At 37.2% G+C, this 20953-nt stretch overlaps 1 protein-coding gene across 2 annotated transcripts in view; it reads right to left on the bottom strand.

The window, feature by feature from the left end:
* Nucleotides 1–20953, bottom strand: part of NTN4 (netrin 4) — a 124991-nt gene that overhangs the window by 44190 nt on the left and 59848 nt on the right. For both annotated transcript variants that reach the window (XM_025439153.3, XM_025439154.3), the window contains exons 4-5: nucleotides 3016–3142; nucleotides 365–553 (exon numbers count right to left, since the gene is read on the bottom strand). In XM_025439153.3, coding sequence (XP_025294938.1) covers nucleotides 365–553; nucleotides 3016–3142 — 316 coding nt within the window. The remainder of the gene's footprint in view (nucleotides 1–364; nucleotides 554–3015; nucleotides 3143–20953) is intronic.

Raw genomic sequence — 20953 nt, forward strand, 5'->3', positions numbered from 1 at the left:
ATCAAGAGTCACATGCTCTACCAACCAAGATAGCCATTTGCTCCTTAAGATAATTTAAAAAATGTCTCCCTCTACATCATCCTTCCCTCCCCCTCTTTTGTCATCTTGTTTTCCCAAATGTGGTGTCACAGGAAGCAATTTTACTTCATGCAGAGTTATAGAAGAGATTACTTTGATGGATATTGTACTGTTTGCATCTAACAAGTTAAAAATTTGTGCCTCTTATCAATGAAGAAATGAACTGGCGTATTGAGTGTTCTGAGAATTTCATGACCTCTCCCATGGACCAACATATGAAGGATGGAAAGATTCATTTTTTTGCACAAATCAAGCTTTTTTCCCCAGTAACCACTAGTTTACTTACTTTTGCAAGCATCTGGAGCAGAGAAGGGTCTCCGGAGGTCCCGATAGAAGCCTGGCTTGCATCGCTGACAATGCTGACCTTCTGTGTTGTGCTGACAGTCATTGCAGACACCACCACTACGATTACCTGATGCCTCCCACACATTAATGTCAAAGTGACAGGTATCAGCATGCCCATTGCACTTGCAGGCTGAGATGAAAAAAAGACATGCAAGGAAAACAATTTAAAACAACAGGTTCTCTAATATTGAAGCAGTTAAAAATGGGGTAAGCTGGCTACTAATTTTTTAAATTCATGTATAATTAACATGCAGTGTTAGTTTTTAATTTTATTTCTAGTTTTGTAAATAGTGCACATTTTCACAACAAGAATCAAAACAGCAATATAGGGATCCCTGGGTGGCGCAGCGGTTTGGCGCCTGCCTTTGGCCCAGGGCGCGATCCTGGAGACCCGGGATCGAATCCCACATCGGGCTCCCGGTACATGGAGCCTGCTTCTCCCTCTGCCTGTGTCTCTGCCTCTCTCTCTTTCTCTCTCTGTGACTATCATAAATAAAAAAAAAAAAATAAAAAAAATAAAAGAATAAAAAAAAAACAGCAATATAAAAAGGCAAACAATGAGAACACCAGTCTCCTGATCCCTGTGTACCCTGTCACCCCATTTTCTTTTTTCTTAAATATATTTTCAATTTTTTAAAGATTTATTTATTTATTCATGATAGATGTAGAGAGAGAAAGAGAGAGGCACAGGCACAGGAGGAGAGAGAAGCAGGCTCCATGCCGGGAGCCTGATGTGGGACTCGATCCCGAGACTCCAGGATCACGCCCTGGGCCAAAGGCAGGCGCCAAACCGCTGAGCCACCCCAGGATCCCCTGTCACCCCATTTTCAGCAAGTTACTACTTTATTGTTTAGTTCCTTGTATATCCTTCCAGTGTTCCTTTATATTTTTTAATTTAAAAAATTACGTTTTAGAATATGCCTGAAAGTCAGCAAAGTGTAGATCTGTTCTTAGGCAGAGATACTATAATTTCCTTAGCAACTGAGGTTGACATTTATTTTGGAAAGACTATTAGAATGGCTACCCATTTTTTCCCTCTTTCACAGTTAACACTTCACCATTTCCATTCCTGCTACCCCCCCCAAGGACCAGTGTCATCACTATGGGTCTCCTGACCATGTTTTAAAAACTCGACATGGTCAGGCATTATTTGAAAATGAAAATTCATATTACAAATACAGGCCTAAATTCATGTTCACTACTGAGCCTGGAAGGAAACTTCTCGTGGACAGGGGTTAGTAACTTGGGAGGTAGATGGATATGACTTTCATGAAGCACTATTCCTCAGCTATTGATGTACTGGCGAGTATAAGATAGTCTCCTCTAGAAGCCTGGGTGTGTTTCCTTGTTGTTGTTTGTTTGTTTTTATTAAAGAGGCCTGCATTGTTTCTTTTGTAACCATTTCTCAGAGGCATTTATAAGATTATCAGTAGCAACAAGTGACAAGTCTCTGTGTTCTATATGCATTTAGATACACAGTTGGTGTCTGTGGAAAGGACCAGAATGGCACTCTAGGAATTTAGGAGAAATTCTTTAGATTCTCTTGATGAGTGATTTAGAATAAGAATCCAGTCTTTTTCCTGGAGGTCAATTGTGTTTGTGCTATTGTTTTTTCATTGTTTCCTTGACATGTTATGATATTTTGACAAGATTCATAATCTTTAAAAAGCATAATATAAGATAATTTAAAATTTATGCTTAGAGGAAATCCTTTACATGTCTTAGAAACTAAAATAAATCAATTAGGATTCCAAATTATGTATGGGAGGAGAATTCTCACAATATTGCCTACTGTACTTGCCTTTAAATCTTTGTAAAATTGAAGTTTGCAAGTATAAACATTGTTATGGGCATGTGTATTTCTCTGAACATTTTGAACTGCAAAGAAAAAATGGTTTGTATCCTCATATTTTTTTACCATTTTATCTATCTAATCTCCAACTTCAAACCTGAAGTTAGCCCTAGTAATGCAGTCTCATTCTTGACCAACTGGCTTGGTTTCAAAACTGATTTGTCATTTCAAGTATCATAAGTGAAAAGAAAGGCATCATGGTACTATGGAAAAAACATTTAGTTTGGGGTCTGAAGAGCTGAGATCAAGTCCTGACTATGGTTTACTATCTTTGGCAATTTATTTAATCTTACTGAGCCTCAATTTCCCGATCTCCAAAGTGGGATTAACACCAGCTGCTTGCTTTTTTTGGGTTGTTCTGAAAACTGAATTTGAGATAGCTATTTTCATGATTACAATTCAATATCTCAGCCACGAGGGTCATTGTATGCCATAATCCTCGCTTGCTCTTGTGTCTAGCCATGTTTTGTGTCAGTTTCTCAAGGAGGGTGTTTAGGTCCTGCAAACTGCCCAAGCAAATGGGTAACACACTGTTGGCAAAATTGTCATATTGGCAACTTTGCAAGCAGTGATTGTTTCCAATAGCTGAGGTCAGAGTGAGCAGTGACATGGGGTATATTTGTGTAGGTTACTGTGCCCATCACCCACCACTTTATACTATGTTTCCAGAGACAACAAGGAGTCCACAGATAAGTTTACTTTACAAAGAAGGCTTTTAGGCTTGTGGGCATGGTACTCACTTCTGCACTCTTTAGGAGATCCCGTTTTGCCATCAGCGGCCTCCCATGGGCGGTCGTTGTATAATGGTGCACAGTGTTGGCAGTGGGTACCTGCTGTGTTGTGCTTACACATACACTTTCCATGGACCTACAAACAAAAATAAGCAAGAGCTGCAAGGCATAAACAATGCTAGGAAGGAACATTCTTCCACCGTCTTACCTCATTGGTTGGCTTCAGCCATATGACATTCATTCACTTTCCTAAAGAAGTCATCAAGATGTGAGATCCTTTCTTTAGTTTGTCTTGTGATTAAATCAAAATATTACATAATAAAAGGGGCGCCTAGGTGGCTCAGTCCGTTAAGTGTCTGACTGTTGATCTCACTTTGGGTCTCGATCTCAGGGTTGTGAGTTCGAGCCCTGAGTTGGGCTCCATGCTGGGTGTGGAGCCTACTTTAAAAAAAAAAGGTTACATAATATATTTTTCTTGGTTGTAGATTGTGTGACCCCAATGATCAATTCTGAGATACTGGCTAAATATTTACTTAAAATTTTAATATCTTAAATTTTTTAAAATTCTTTTTTTTTTAAAGATTTTATTTATTTATTCATGAGACACACACACACACACACACACACACACACAGAGGCAGAGACACAGGCAGAGGGAGAAGTAGGCTCCATGCAGGGAGACCGATGTGGAACTCCATCCCAGGACCCCAGGATCACGCCCTGGGCTGAAGGCAGGCACTAAACCACTGAGCCACCCAGGAATCCTCTTAAAAATTCTTTATGCAAAAGTACTGCATCTTCACTATAGAAAACTTGGAAATCTGTAAATATGATTATTTCATATCATAATCAGCATTTGAAATTTTATATTTCTAGTACTTTAAAATACATTTATATTTAAGACTTTTTTCATATAACAGTATATTAAGATCATCTTTTCAATTCATTAAATATTCTTGTGCAGCACACTTTAATGGCTCCCTTGTATAGTATATAATTTATTTGACCAATCACCTATTTTTGATTATTTAGGCTTTTATATATTTTTACATACTATATTTTAGTTCTTCTTTTTTTTAAGATTTTATTTATTTATTTATTCATGAGAGACACAGAGAGAGGCAGAGACATAGGCAGAGGGAGAAGCAGGCTCCTCGCAGAGAGCCCGATGTGGGACTCGATCCTGGAACCCCGGGATCACGACATGAGCCAAAAGCTCAACCACTCACCCACCCAGGCATCCCTTATATTTTAGTTCTATAAAAAATATCCTTGTAGCTATTTGTGTACATCTTTATTTACTTAGAAGTAAAACTAGAAGTGTTTTCTAGAAGTAAAACTGAACAATCAAAACATATATATTTTTAAGACTTTGAATATATTTTGTCATAATGATCATAATGATTTTCTTCCAATCCCACAATTCAGAGTAGTTGAGTTTATTAAAATACTGTTCCTCATAGGAATGAATACTTCAGTAGAATTGTCTAGGATCTGAGAGTTTTATGAGTTTTATTTTTTGTATAATCTCACCAACAGTTTCTAAAAATAAATATCCTGGATCTTGAATACTTCCTAATAACTAAGTATTGCCATGAATTCCAGTACTAACATGCACTTATTGTCACATGATGTCATGACTGTACAAATGAAAATTATGTAAAGTAGCTCAGAATGGGGTTTCCAAATTTGGGATCTATGAGGTTTTTTTTTTTTTTCTTGAGAAACAGTATAACAGGTAAATTAGCATGAAAGTAATAGATAATATCAACTAGTCAACAAATATTTAATGTGTATCTACTGGGATAGGCGATGTTCGGTACACAAAGCACTACAAAACATCATTTCTGTGTTTAAGAATAGTGTAATATAGCTTGATAAAAAAGATATACATAGAAAAAATTTACAGATAAACAGGACAATAAATACCTGAGAAAACCAAAGGATGTTGGAAATTATTTTATTTTTAAAAAATGTTTATTTATTTATTTGAGAGAGAGAGTGAGCACAAGCACAGAGGGCGAGGGAGAAGCAGTCTCCCCACAGAGCAGCGAGCCCAACACAGGGCCCGATCTCAGGACTCTGAGATTACAATCCAAGCAGAAAGCAGATGCTCAACTAAACCACCCAGGCACCCCAGGATGTTGGAATTTAAAAGATGCAGGAATCACCAGAGATTGGCAGTTGTGGAGGGCTTTAGGAAGGGGGCTAGGTTTTAAGCTAGTCCTTAAAGATGGGCAGAATTTCTGAAGGGCAGAAGGGAAGAGACTTCCCAGGAAGAGGAAGCAGAATGAACCAAGGTTGGTGCTAGGAGGCTGGGGAGAATCTGTGAACAAAGTTTATTCCAATACAGCTAGAATATTTTGACTGCAATGATAAAGGAACTATTAGAAATGACATGTCCTTGGAGTGGCCAGAATCAAAACGAATCCTTGGAGTTTAACAAATCTGGAAATAACTACACCAGTACATTGATGTACTACTGTGTGACCTAATTTAACACCAGAGTAAGTTACCCAGGAGCCCCTTTCTCTTTTAATTCTCTTAGTATATATGTCTTTGGTTCCACTGGTAGAGGCTCTCTGGATTATGCATTACCCATGTCTGTGACAGGACTGCTATGGACCTTATGCTCAGAAAATGTTCAAGTGCAGGAATGATCCACATGAGGCCTAAGTGTTATAATCTGGAAAATATCATAAATAATTATTTTGGTGGCCATCTTGCTCAATTTCATTTCTGTGTATTGTAATGTAAGGTTTTGTACTTAATGAAAATTAATTTATAATTATAATTAATTACATATATATAACTTTTTTTTTCAAGAGGATAGAATTAGCTCCTTAGAGTACAATGAATGATGTTGCAAGAATTTTTGTTAATTTTCATCATAGAAACGGAACTAGTCTTTGAGGAACCTCCACACAGTTTTCCAGAGTGGCTGCACCAGTTCACATTCTCACCAACAGTGTAAGAGGGTTCTCTTTTCTCCGCATCCTCTCCAACATTTGTGGTTTCCTGCCTTGTTAATGTTCCCCATTCTCACTGGTGTGAGGTGGTATCTCATTGTGGTTTTGATTTGTATTTCCCTGATGGCAAGTGATGCAGAGCATTTTCTCATGTGCGTGTGGATGGAACTGGAGGGTATTATGCTGAGTGAAATGAGTCAGTCGGAGAAGGACAAACATTATATGTTCTCATTCATTTGGGGAATATAAATAATAGCAAAAGGGAATAGAAGGGAAGGGAGAAGAAATGGGTAGGAAATATCAGAAAAGGAGACAGAACATAAAGACTCCTAACTCTGGGAAATGAACTAGGGGTGGTGGAAGGGGAGGAGGGGGGGTGGGGGTGAATGGGTGACGGGCACTGAGGGGGGCACTTGACGGGATGAGCACTGGGTGTTATTCTGTATGTTGGCAAATTGAACACCAATAAAAATAAATTTATTATTAAAAAAAAAAAGAGAAAGAAATGGAACTAGTGGGCAGCCCTGGTGGCCCAGTGGTTTAGCACTGCCTTCAGCCCAGGGTGTGATCCTGGAGACCCGGGATCGAGTCCCACGTCAGGCTCCCTGCATGGAGCCTGCTTCTCCCTCTGTGTCTCTGCCTCTCTCTCTCTCTCTCTCTCTCTGTCTCTCTCTCTCTGTCTCTCATGAATAAATAAATAAAATCTTAAAAAAAAAAAGAAACGGAACTAGTATTATAGATTCAACTTATTGATTTCGGTATTCTAACACCCAAGTGTGAGTTGAGCTTCAGTTACCTGTTTTCTTGGGCTTCTCTTTGTGACTATCTCTTCTAAGAGCTGTTTATATGTAAAGTCCCAGGGAGTTGTAAGATACATCTCCATTCACACATGCAGGTGAGTTCTAAAGACAAATTTGCACTTAAATTTGGAGATCTGCAGGAATTCAATTTTTACTGCTTTATGAGACTGTGGTCGTTCTATCCCAGCTCTTGGAAATCTGATTTTTTGTATATTCTGGTAGAAATGTTCCAGTCCACTGCATTTTAAAAATGATTTTATTTATTTACTCAGGAGAAACAAAGAGACAGAGGCAGAGACAGAGGCAAAGCAAGAAGCAAGCTCCCTGTGCGGGAGTGGGGGGGTGGGGAGGTGGGGGTGGGGGGTTGGCAGGGGACGACAGAGTTGATCCCAGGACCCCAGGACCAAGACCTGAGCCAAAGGCAGGTGCTCAACCACTGAGCCATCCAGGTGCCCCCAGTCCTACTGCATTTATTAAATCTTTTAAATCCAACATTCCTTATCATGGTGAAAAGTAAAAACTCTTTATCAAATAACTTTGGTGTTGGAAGATTCTCTAAAAGCTCTCAGTAAAAGCTGGATGACTGTTTACTTGTGCTAGATGCTGATTTCTTTTTTTTTTTTAAACACTAAAAACTATTTTATTGTACACTTTCAATTAGTCAAATTTTTGGTACATGAATTATCTCAGTAAATTTGTTAAAAGACAAAGAAAAACAAAATAATGGTAATAATGATAAGATTACATTTATTAATCATATGAATTTTGTTAAAGAAATTTAAAAGCACTTGTTTTATTAAAATATTTCCACTAATTGCTCTTCTGATCTCTTTTGCTAATATTTTTGGCAGTCTATGTGTTTGAAACCAGTTTCCATTTGATACAATTAATTGCCTATTAATTCAATTAAAAAAGACTAGGAAAAGCATTTTGCTCTAAATAAATCAAGAAAACTTCTCACTTATTTTTTTAAGATTAACAAGCTCATTCAAACTGCACTGGTTGAAGAAAATAGTGTGACTTTTTTAAACTTTGAGAAAGCTAAAAAAAATAAATAAACTTTGAGAAAGCTTTGAAAAAATATGTATTATTTTTTATTTAGTCTTTTAATGACTAGTATGTGAGGAATAATACAGAAGAGGTCGTATAAATTGAACACATATTTACTATGGAGCTATAGAAATATTCTTTCTATGATAACTAGTAAAGAATATACATATTTGTCAGGTGATACGTGCTGATGATTCCATGAAGAAGACTTAAATAAAGCTAGATTTTAATTTCAATTTTGTCTATCTCACAAATTTTGTCTTTTGCCCAAAAGAAAGATTGGGTAGCTCAGAAGAAGCCAAGCTTCCTTAGAGCTTAGAAGCAGGCTGCTGAGAGCTAATAAACCAAATCACAATTTTCTATGAAGATTTTTCAGATAAAGATAGTAATAAACTTATTCACCAAGCATCTGAAAAAAAAAAAAAAAAAGAGGAAGGGGGAATCCCTAGGTGGCTCGGCGGTTTAGCGCCTGCTTTTGGCCCAGACCGTGATCCTGGGGTCCCCGGATGGAGTCCTGCATCGGGCCCCTTGAAGAGCCTATTTCTCCCTCTGCCTGTCTCTGCCTTTCTCTCTGTATGTCTCATGAATGAATGAATGAATGAATATATAAAATCTTAAAAAAAAAAAAAAAGAGGCAGACAAACCATAAGACTCAATCATAGGAAACAAACTGAGGGTCGCTGGAGGGGAAGGGGGTGGGGGATGGGGTAACTGGGTGATGAACATTAAGGAGGGCAGGTGATGTAATGAGTACTGGGTATCCTATAAGACTGATGCATCACTGACCTCTACCCCTGAAACCAATACTACATTATATGTTAATTAATTGAATTTAAATAAGACTTACAGTTTTAAAAAGTGAATCTAATTTCAGGGCAAAATTTAATAGAAGATAAACTTTAAAAAAAGTTTGAATGGACCTCTGTCTTGAAAAACAGATGCTGATTTCAAGCAAAATGGAGTCTTTAGAAAAACTGAGTAAGAAAAATCTCCCAAAGTTGAAGAGTTTAGTAAAGTGAAGATATATGGCTGGCATAAGTTGGTAGCATAATTTAAATTAGGGGGAAGAGTAGTTTTGTAATTGTCTAAATCCTATAACTTGTAAAAAAAAAAAAAACCTACATACAAAACACCTAATATACAATTATTTGATGGAATTAGAGTCAGAATTCCTAGAATAAACAAACCATCCTTAATTCACCACTGCTGTTACATGGAGTACTACCTGAGGGAGGCATTTTAGAAAGTGCTAATTCTGAAGTAAATACGATAAAGACCAAGGTCAATAAATGCTATTTGTAGGAAACGTCTTAGTCCTTGAGGCTGTGTATTAAAGAACACATAGGATTTTCCTTAGGGACAAAGACAAGAAGATAAAATCCCCAAAGAAATATTCTGGGAAACATCCATAAATACAGAGGGCATGTGTTGGGGAGGTAGGTTCTATATAGATCATGGAACATATTAAATATCAGCTTAGGATGCTGGAATTTACTCTGTAGGTACTGAAGATCCATTGAAGATCTTGAGTAGTGAAATGATTAAAAAGTATATTAAATACACTTTTTTCCTCTTTCTAAAAAAAACCTTTCTAACTCATTCCTATCTTGTCTCTTGTGTTCTTTCTTCCATTTCCTCTTTTACTATTTCTTTTTTTTTTTAAGATTTTATTTATTTGAGAGAAAGTAGAGTGTGTGTGTGTGAGAGAGAGAGAGAGAGAGCATAAGCAGGGGGAGAGAGAGAAGCAGGCTCCCCACTGAACAGGGAGCCTGATGTGGGGCTCCATCTCAGGACACTGGGATCATGACCCAAGCTGAAGGCAGGCACTTAACCGAGCCACTTAGGTGGCACCCCTATTTCTTTAATATATATATTGTATGAAGTATTGTTCATTTCCTTTAGAGGAACTAAACCATCATTATTGGTCAATTTATCAGGTTTGGTCTTGGAATGCCCATGGCCTATAAGTAATTTCACCCAGTTCATGGGTTAGCCCTGGCTCACAAATTCCAGACCTCAGGAGGCCACAGACATCTAGGGAAACCTCATCAAACATTCACATGTATCACAAGATAATGGAGACAGGTCAGTTCCCTCTGGAGTAAAGATTTCAGAGCATTCCCTTGCTCCCACATGCTGAGAATTGGGATGAACCTCCCAGGGTCTGAAAAATGCCAGCCCAGCAAATTTTTCTGCACACAGAAAAATTCAAGGAGCTGTCATTTTGAGAATTACCAAAAATAGCTGTAAATCATTATCTAGACCATCTGAAACAAGAAGTCCTTCCTCAGCGATACAACTGTTACAGTTCAAGCTTGAAAGATCACCCACTATTTGATGCTCGTGAAAAATGTGCAAGTAAATCTAGGTCTTTATTGGAAAAAAAAAAAGAAAAAGGAAACTTTAGTAACAAGTTAAACATAGCTCTTTTTGGTACACAAACATGAAATAGATAAAGGGCAGGAAAATGGGGTTATGTACTTAAGGCTCAGTTGAAGAAGAGTGGTGTCTGGTTGTCTAACTGGAAAAGGAGAAATTGACTTTAACGAGCTTCTAACCCCTAATTATCTAAGAGGTATACCTTAGCATTTTGATTATTCTATGCATTTCATAACCTGTTTTCTTATACTAAGTACTTTATTCTGTTGTCAAAAATTTTCCTGTTTGTATCTAATATTATTTATTTGTTATTAGTATTAACCCATTTGCAAGTCATTTTTAGCATACTTATAGGGAAGGACTCATGTAAGCTTTGAAGCAGTAATTTAAGCAGTTATTGGAACAGCATGCTCATTAGAACAGCATGCTTATTAGTTAGCTATGTACTTTCGTGACAAATATATATTAGAGCCAAATAAGTAAGGAGAGAAAATACAATTTCTTCATATGTGAGGCTACAAAGGTGGAAGCAAAAATGAGATTTTTAAAAAGATTTATTTATTCACTTTAGAGAGAGAGAGCACGAAAGGGGGCAGAGGGAGAGAGGTAGAGAGAAACTTTATTAGACGTTTTGCTGAGCTCAGATCCCAATGCAGGGCTCGATCTCAAAACCCTGCAATCATGACCTGAGCTGAAACCAAGACTCAGATGCTCAACTGATTGCAACACCCAGGGGCCCCCAAATCCATCACTAGAAGATAGAGAGGTCTTGCTTTGAAAAGCTGCTTCTTCACTGTTGTTCCTTTTGGGGCAGAAGGTCTTCTAGTCTACACCCATGCAGTTGAGGAAATTAGCCATGGATCATTGGCAGTGTCAGGCATAAGGGCTGGGCAATCACTTATCAAGATGTTGCAAAATACTTAAACATTAGATGGGAAATTGGCTTAGCCAACATTTAGGGTCCTAACAGTCTTAAGGTTCTATAATTTTAAGGCCTGCTTCTCTGTGTAGGGAATACTGATTGGTTGTAGGCAACCACCCATAATGTTTTCTGAACCACCAAAGAAGACTTGTGTGGCTGGGTCCCACTGCTGCCCTCTCACCAATGTAGAACATTTCCAGATTGTCTGAAAATCAAGTAATGGAGAGCTAGGAAAGTATTTCTTCTTTCCTGCAGGCACTTCTTGGGACACAAATGAGAAAGTAAATAAATATTAATAGTCTCTGAAGACAGACTTTCATTTGTTGATACTGACTATACCTAAACAAACATAAATTCTATTCTTTTTATTTTTCTCTTACTGTTTTCCTTCCCTGCTGCATTTTTCCCATTGTTTGTGACCAAAGAAATTATAGACTAAATATTCTTCTAAACTCCTGCCTTCCAAATAAAGGTATACTTCATCATCTAGTGATGCTTACCATAATGGAAATTACCAAAGCAAAAAAATCAATCTGGCTAGTGCTTTGGAGGCAATCATATTAACTGAATTCTTTTAGAATGCCTGATAAAATTTGCTTTACCAACTAACTGCTTTCCAAGAAAGAAGGGAACAGCTGTTGTTCATGTCTTACTAAAAATTATAATGAAAATTAGTGGGGGAAAAAAAGACTTTACAGCTAAGTATTCAGAAATTCTTGAATTTCATAACTTGATTTCCTTGTGCTCTCGTGCCATTATTGTTTACATATACATGATTCTATTTTCATCTTTACCATTCAACTTTGAATTCCAATAGCAAATGAGTCTTCTTTTCATACTGTCGTTGGAACCTTTAAAAAAATGTTTGTGAAAAGAGAATGCAAACAGTGCCTATTCTATGAACCAAAGGAAAATACCCACTTAGAGGCAGCTGCAGCAATTCACAGAACTCCATTTAGCTATGACAAATGATTTAGAAGTGGAACAATGCTACGCAGCAATTTAAGACAAAATGTGAAGGCAAAAAACTGACTAATTTCTAAAGAGATAGTATGTCCCATTTAGAGAGAAGGATTAACTTCTAAAAGAATGAACTTCTTATGCATGCAAAGAGATAAATTCTAATAACAGGCTAGCCTGTTAAAGCCTGCTCCTCTTATGCAGGACAAAAACACAGACAACAATGCTTCAGCACAAACCTTTGAATAGAAAGCATTGTGAGTAAAACATGTCTTTTCATTAACAAATAAAATATTCTTTTTTCTCCAATAAAGGTTTGCATGTTTTAATGTGGGAGTTCTATGGTGAATATGAAGCATAATGATTGAGTTTGGTGGAAAAGCGGGCTTGTCAGAATGGGGCAAAGTAGGTTGAAGGCTAAGTATTCCAAACCTCTGCCCAATAATATATATAGCAAGAATGCAAGCAATTGAAAGGTTTTACAATCTATTCATTGGTTTGAACTTGGACACTGGAGAAAACAGCTCTTGTAAGAAAGTAGGGGCAATAAAATAAAGATTGGTATAGAGCAGAAACAATTATGAATAAAGAATGAAAATTAGCCATACTTTGAGACTTCTCTCTTCTCAGCCAGTTGCCTGAAATTCTTCCAATAGAGATTCATTTCTTTAGCTCTTATATGGGGTTGCAGGTCCAGGAGCTCCCTACAAGAATGCACTTATGCTCAAAAGGGGCAAATCCTTAATTATTAGCAACAAACATATCGGCTGGGATTATAACCATCTGTTCTCAATCTTAGAACTGAACTCAGAGTTGCTGAGAGGAAGTGGCTTCCTGATTAGGGAAAGGGAATGTCTTAGGGGAAAAGGAAAGGAGCCTAAGACAAAGTATGCCTACATTCGTTACCTTGTCAAGAACCTTGCTCTGACTGATAGAGCTAGAAAAAAGCATGAATGGAACCAATGCAAATTTCATAAGAAAACTGCGTTTAGTACACTGTATGGTGATCATGTGCTTATCTGCCCCTCTCCACTAGATGGTAATACTTTGCAGGGAAGACACAGTGGGCTAAATTTCTTTGACTTTCTAGTAACTGACATATAATAGATTTTCAATAAATATGTGTGTTAATTTTTTCATTCAGCAAATATATTTTAATGGAGCATTGATAACCAACTAAGGATTTAGTTCCATTTTATAAAATTGCCAAGAAGGCAGGGTACCAATCATGCATTTGAAGTGGGAATGGGATACTTTTAATTGTTTGTCACAGCAGGATTTGGGGTAGAGTAGGATTAAAAGATATTCAGGTTTGTCCAGTGTGCTTCCTATAAGGTGCATACTAGTTCACATCTGGACAAGGCATGTTGGTAAATATGTTCTTACCTGTAGTAGTCATGTATAGGTGTTCTGGATGATCTGGAAGCTTAAGGAAAATGTGTCAGCCATGGAGGGAAATGAGAATAATAATGATGATTATGATGATGATAAATAATAACAATAGCAGTAGTAGATAATATGGAGTAGCACTATGTGCTGGGCACGACTCTGGTTCATTGTGAATCTTTGGATTCACACAAGAACCCTATAAGGTAAGTACAATGATCACTGCCATTTCACAAAGGAGGAAACTAAAGTCTAAATAGATTAGATAATTTGCCTAAGGTCACAAAAGCCAGTAAGTGGTGGATCAACAGTATTTGAATTCTAGCAGCTTGACTCCAGTCATCATCTTAAACCCTAACCTATGCTATGTTAAAACCCTAGGGAGTAGGAATTTTGAGGGATCCACTTTGGCTAAGTCCCTTGAGGGTGCTAACTCAATAAAACAGATGTGTTCCAAAACAATTTGTCCTTGAAGAGCTCTTCAGGATTGAGTTTGTACTCAAAGTGAGCCATTTCATGGAGGTTCTAGTCTTGAGTGGATTATTAGTCCTATTCCTCTGGGAGAAGCCTAGCAGTTTTGGAGGTAGGAAAATACTGGAAGATTGGCCCCCATTTCCCACATCTAGCACGAATAAGCTTAGGGTATGGAGAGGATCTCACTGGTTCAATGTAAAACCTGGGTAATGAAAATTCTGATGCCTCCTTGGGGCATTTCTGGGCTGCTGCACATTTTACTTATCAGAAACTCCAGTGAATAAATTTACAAATGAAGATGATAACAAAAATGTAAATGAACTCAAAGATTTGCTCTTGTGTATAGCACCTCTTTTATGTTAATTACTCTCCTTATTAGATGATTGGGTAGGGACAGTGGTAGTCTTTATAGTCAGTATTATTTTAGGCTATTAATGATAGTAATAGTAGTAACTGAGGTTATGGAGAATGGTTACGTGAAAATGCTATACATAACCTAATGATTCAGATACATTTTTAGATTCAAGTTACTGGGTTTATTCCATTTTTTCATGTACAAAATTTTGTATGCCCCCACACTGTGATTTGTATATCTAAACGGCAGTTTGTGTCACTGTGAATACTCTTTACTATAAAAAATCAGGAGTTGAAAGAATATTCGGAAGCATACATACACAAACACACAAAATTTCCAAATGCTACCAAATTTGTGTACTCCAAATTATGGGCATTTATTCCTAGATTGCTTAAAGATGTGGTTCCACCAATCTTTTAAAAATAGTATTACAGCTCAAACTAAGAACTAAAATCAAGCTCTGTGGGTTATCTTTCAACATATATCATGACCCTTTTTGAAAAAATTAGATGATTGGGCAAAACCAAAACAAAAGAAAGCAAAAACAAACTCCCCAAACCTACCTGTCTAAAATAGGAAGGCAGACACTGCTTCTGGGCAGAGAAAAAGCATAATTTGGGCCTTTCAAATAAATTGCAAATTACTTTTGAGCTTAAAAATATTCTTAATAAAGTAACCTCATTTAAAAAGGCAACTGACGGGGATCCCTGGGTGGCGCAGTGGTTTAGCGCCTGCCTTTGGCCCAGGGTGCGATCCTGGAGACCCTGGATCGAATCCCACATCGGGCTCCCGGTGCATGGAGCCTGCTTCTCTCTCTGCCTATGTCTCTGCCTCTCTCTCTCTCTGTGACTATCATAAATAAATAAAAAATAAAAAAAATAAAAAGGCAACTGAAAGAAGGTCTTAAAATATCCCTATTGTTTTAAAATGTACTATTGGCTCAACATTGTATTTTTTTAAGTGAGCACTTTAGTTTACATTTGGAGTCCTTGAGTAACTTTAGGTAGGATTCTCTCATCCTTCAGAGTAATGACTTTGTAGAACAAAGAAAATCTCTTCTTTTTTAAGTCCAGGAATAGGGCCTACTTTTATTTATTGCCAGGGGCTTAAGAGGCTTACATGTACCATCTTTTGAGAAAGATGCTTTGCATCTATTTGTAACTACATTCAGTATTCTTTGTCTATGTGTGTGTGGTTCTTTGAATGATGGCTTACTGGTTCTTCAGTAATTAATGAGTCAAATAAAATTTTTGACCTGTTTATTTTATATCTGGACAAGAGTCATGACTTCACTTTAAAAAAATGTATCCTGAGGATCCCTGGATACATTGGCCTGCCTTTGGCCCAGAGCGTGATCCTGGACACCCGGGATTGAGTCCCACGTCGGGCTCCCTGCATGGAGCCTACTTCTCCCTCTGCCTGTGTCTCTGTCTCCTCTCTCTGTCTCTCATGAATAAATAAATAAAATTTAATAAATAAATAAATAAATAAATCCTTTAACACTGCAATTTCTTATCCTGCACAAGTTCATCCATCTCAAAGTTGTTCTTCTATCAAGACTTCTTGAGCATGTACTTCTAAGAGTGGAATTTAAACTTGCTTTATATAGTTAAATGGGTTTTGATGTATTATATTCTCACAAGATTGATTCTACTGGCTTCCTCTTTTCAGTATCATCAGGTACTTTATCTTTCCTCTGAGGACTGTAATAAATATTTCTGCCATAAAAATGCAAATAGCATTGAACTAAATATTGTGACGCCCAGGAGGCTTATGAAGATTACATTCAGATGTTACAACTTATGCAATTTTCTCCCCACCATTATTTCATGGCACAGAACTATTTTTTATTTGTTCTTTGTTTCCAGTGGATTTTAAGAATTATTTCTGGCTACTGGGCTTTTAAAAATGATGTCTGTCCAGGACATCTGGGTGACTCATTCCGCTGAGCATCTGCCTTTGGCTCAAGTCATGATGCTGGGGTCCTGGGATTGAGCCCCATGTCAGGCTCCCTGCTCAGCAGGAAACCTGCTTCTCCCTCGACTGCCCCCTCCTCTCTCTCTCTCTCTCTCTCTCTCAAATAAGTAAAATCTTTTTAAAAATGATGTCTGTCCAACATTTTTATTTGGATATATCTTAAGAGTGAATAGAGCTAGATTATATGCATAGTTTGGTTTCAGATTTGCATGTGTACAATGACAATATACTATGATTTTAAGATGTTTATTTCAATGTATCTAAGGCTTTCTTGCCTTATAACATTAAATTAGCTTCTCTTCTCCTCTATAATAGCCACAATTTCTTCAGCTGTAAGATACAGAACAAGAGAAGATTGACAAATAACATTAGATTCTTGCTGTAGTTCTTGTCCTTAGGCAAAATTTTGAGTTTTCTATAAAGCTGTATGAGAAACTATGTCAGCATATAGCTAAGTAATTTGAAATTTCCTTCAAGCCAAATTGCTATCTGGTCACTGCATCCAGTTACTAGGACAAGTTGTTACATAGCCATCCCACCCGCTCCATCTCTGTTCTTCATTTGATCTCAGCTAAGTCTTATTTTCATAACTTCACTTTGCACTTATCTTTATACACTGAAACTTTTCCAAGGTCACAATGCAAATCAGTGACAGAAAAGGGAACAGAACTCCCAAGAGAGTCCTAAAATACTAGAGGCCCCATCTTAGAACAATGAGGTAATCAGGAGGATTTTTTTCCCTTCCCATCAGCACCTAAAATAACTTCTCATGATAAAATCTCTTTGAGGAGAAAAGAGATCATATCACTTTCAATTCTTTAGTACCTATTTTATTTTTAATAATTTTAGAAAAAAAGCAAAAGTGGAATTAACAACATATAACTTCCAATGCACTCTTAAAACTATTAACACAAAAACTATGAGACAAGAACCTGGGACATTGAGTGAAGGCAAAAACTAGGAGAACTCATTTTGTAAGCAACTTATCTGTCAAGCAGCATCTGACATGAGAGTGAAGGAAGGATTTGTGGGGGTTTTATTCAGTGTCTTTTCGGATTTAGATGGTTTTTATAATGAGCTGGGGGCCAGGTAGATTCTATTAGAAGTGCTGTGGGGGATTAATAAGTACTTTTCATCTTACTGACATTCACTTGCTCAATGTGTTCACATAGCTTCTGGTTATTTTAAAGGAAAATTCTTTGTCAAGAGACTATTTTGCATTCTCTTACAAAGTTTTTTTTTTTTTTAATTTAATTCATTCTAGTTCACATTTCCCACTGTTTTCCTTCTATCTTGACAGCTCTGTTTGACTGTCACTCAGTATTCTATACAGTACAGAGTGTGTTACAAAAGTTGACTTGTTTAAGATAAATGAGCCCCTGATTGTAGTACAAGAAGCCAGTTGCTAGGGCATGTTTTCTTCCATAGTCTTTTGTTGTTGAATTAATTAATTCATTCAGATGCTTTTTTTCATATCAGAAAACTGCTTGTTTCTAGGTGAATCTTATAAAATGTAGTCTTCATTATTGAGTATGCTCATATTAAAAAAAAAAAAACAACTTATGCTTGTTTGGCAACTCTATCAGAATACAGAGTCACTAAGAAATCTGTGATCATCTGTATGTGGCCAGAAACAATAGTCACAGCTTTTGGAAGAATTAGTTTTCTTCAATACCCACCTATTCAGAGCTACCGCTTTTAAAAACAGTGAGCTTAATGACCAGGACTTTAAAAGAAATATATTCATTCTGCAAAATTCCTCTATAACCAGCCATGGGTCTTACGTTTGTTTTTTGAGTTATTGATTTTTCCTATTCCAATTATATTCATCTAACCTAAAAGTCATCGTTTTAACTACATTTAAAGTGTGCAATTCCCTGGTTTTTAGTATATCAAAATGTTGTGCAATAATTAATACCACCTAATTCCAGAGCATTAACACCACCTAATTCCAGAACATTTTCATCATCCCCCAAAAGAAACCTCATGCCCATTAAGCAGGCACTCCCTATTTCTTCCCAACTCCTGGCAACCACTACTCTCTTTATGGATTTGCCTATTCTGGACATTTCTTATAAAAGGCATAATACAACATGCAGTCTTTTGTGTCTGGCTTCTTTCACTTAGCATAATTTTTTCAAGGTTCATTCATGTGGTAGCATGCACAGTACTTTATTCTTTTTCATGGCTGGATAATATTCCTTTTTGAAAAAGATACATAGCTTTCTTTGTCTTTTATTTTTTGTTTACTTTTTTTATGTTTCAAGTATTTATTTAAATTATAGTTAGTTAGCATATAGTGTAATACTAGTTTCAGGAGTAGAATTTAGTGATTCATTGCTTACATATAACACCCAGTGCTCATCACAAGTGCCCTCCTTAATGCTCATCACCCATTTAGCCCATTTCCCTCCAGCAACCTTTGTTCTCTATAGTTAAGAGTCTCTTTTTATGGTTTGCCTCTCTCTCTTCCTCCCTCCACCATGTTCATCTGTTTTATTTCTTAAATTCCACATATGAGTGGAATCATATGGTATTTGTCTTTCTCTGACTTATTTTACTTAGCATAATATGATCTAGCTCCCTCCACATCACTACAAATGGTAAAATTCCATTCTTTTTTATGGCTAATATTCCTGTGTGTGTGTGTGTGTGTGTGTGTACCACATCATCTTTATTCATTTATCAGTCAGTGGATATTTGGGCTCTATCCATAATTTGGCCACTGTTGATAGGATAATATTCATTGTACAGATATACCACATTTTGTGTATCCATCCATCAGCTGAAGGACTTTAGGGTTACCTCCACTTTTTGGCTGTTGTGAATGATGCTGCCATGAATACTCATGTCTAAGGTTTTATGTAGATATATGCTTTCAATCCACTTGGGTATATACAGAAAAGTAGGATGGCTGGATCCTATGGTAACTCTGTTAAACTTTTTGGGGAACTGCCAGACTATTTTTCACAGCAGCAGTATCATTTTACATTCTCACCAGCAATGTGTTAGGGTTCCAGTTTTTCTATCCTTGCCAACATTTATTTTGATTTATCTTTTTGATTATAGTCACCCTAGTGGGTTTGAAGTGGTATCTCATTGTGGTTTTTATTTTCATTTCCCTATTGACTAATATCGAGCGCCTTTTTTAAAAAATTTAAATTCAGTTAGCCAAGGAGCACCTGGGTGGCTTAGTCGGTTAAGCATCTGCCTTTAGTTTGAGTCATGATCCCAGGGTCTTGGGATGGAACCCCGCATTTGTGTTGGGCTCCTTGCTCAGCGGTGAGCCTGCTTCTCCTTCTCCTTCTACAGTGTCTCTCATGGTTTATCTCTCTCTCTGATTTCTTCCCATTCAGTTTTCCATCCCTTCCCCTATGGTCCTCTATGCTATGTCTTATATTCCAAATATGAGTGAAGTCATATGATAATTGTCCTTCTCTGATTAACTTACTTCACTCAGCTATTTAATAACCTCCAATTCCATCCACATTGATGCAAATGGTAAGATTTCATCCTTTCTGGTGGCTTAGCAATATTCCTATATATATGATATAATACATCACATCTTCTTTATCCATTCCTCTATCAGTGGACATCTAGAGCTCTTTCTACAGTTTGGCCACTGTGGACATTGCTGCTATAAACACTGGGGTGCAGATGCCCCTTCAGATCACTACAATTTTATCTTTGAGGTAGCTACCTAGTGGTGCAATTTCTGGGTCGTAGGGTAGCTCTATTTTTAACTTCTTGAGGAACCTCCACCCTGTTTTCCAGAGTGGCTGTACCAGCTTGCATTCCTACCAGCAGTGTAAGAGGGTTCCGCTTTCTCTGCATCCTCCCCAACATTTATTGTTTCCGGACTTGTTAGCATTTTAGCCATTCTGACCAGTGTGAGGTGGTACCTCACTGTGGTTTTGATCTGTATTTCCCTAATGCCGAGTGATGTTGAGCCTTTTTTCATGTGTCTGTTATCCACTTGTATGTCTTCTTTGGAGAAATGTCTGTTCATGTCTTTGACGATTTCTTGACTGGATTATTTGTTTTTTGGGTGTTGAGTTTGATAAGTTCTTTATAGATCTTGGATACTAGCCTTCTATCTGATAAAACATTTGCAAATATCTTTTCCCATTCTGTTGGTTGTCTTTTGGTTTTGTCAACTATTTCCTCTGCAAAAGCTTTTTATCTTGCTGAAGTCCCATTAGTCCATTTTTGCTTTTGTTTCCTTTGCCTTTGGAGATGTGTCTACTAAGAAGTAGCTGTGGCTAAGTTGAAAAGATTGCTATTTGTGTCTCATCTCTAGGATTTTAATGGATTCCTATCTCACATTTCAGTCTTTTATCCATTTTGAGTTTATCTTTGTGTATGGTGTAAGAAAATGGCCCAGTTTCATTCTTCTACATGTGGCTGTCCAATTTTCCCAACACTATTTGTTGAAGAGACTTTTTTCCATCGGATATTCTTTCCTGCTTTGTTGAAGATTAGTTGACATACAATTGAGGGTCCATTTCTGGGTTTTTGTGCCAGTGCCATATTGTCTTGATGACTACAGCTTTGTAAGATAGCATGAAGTGGGAATTGTGATGCCACCAGCTTTGGTTTTCTTTTTCAACATTCCTCTGGCTATTTGAGGTCTTTTCTGGTTCTATACAAATTTTAGGATAATTTGTTCCCGCTC

This window comes from Canis lupus, chromosome 15, assembly GCF_003254725.2.
Source record: "Canis lupus dingo isolate Sandy chromosome 15, ASM325472v2, whole genome shotgun sequence".
NCBI classification, from domain to species: Eukaryota; Metazoa; Chordata; class Mammalia; order Carnivora; family Canidae; genus Canis; species Canis lupus.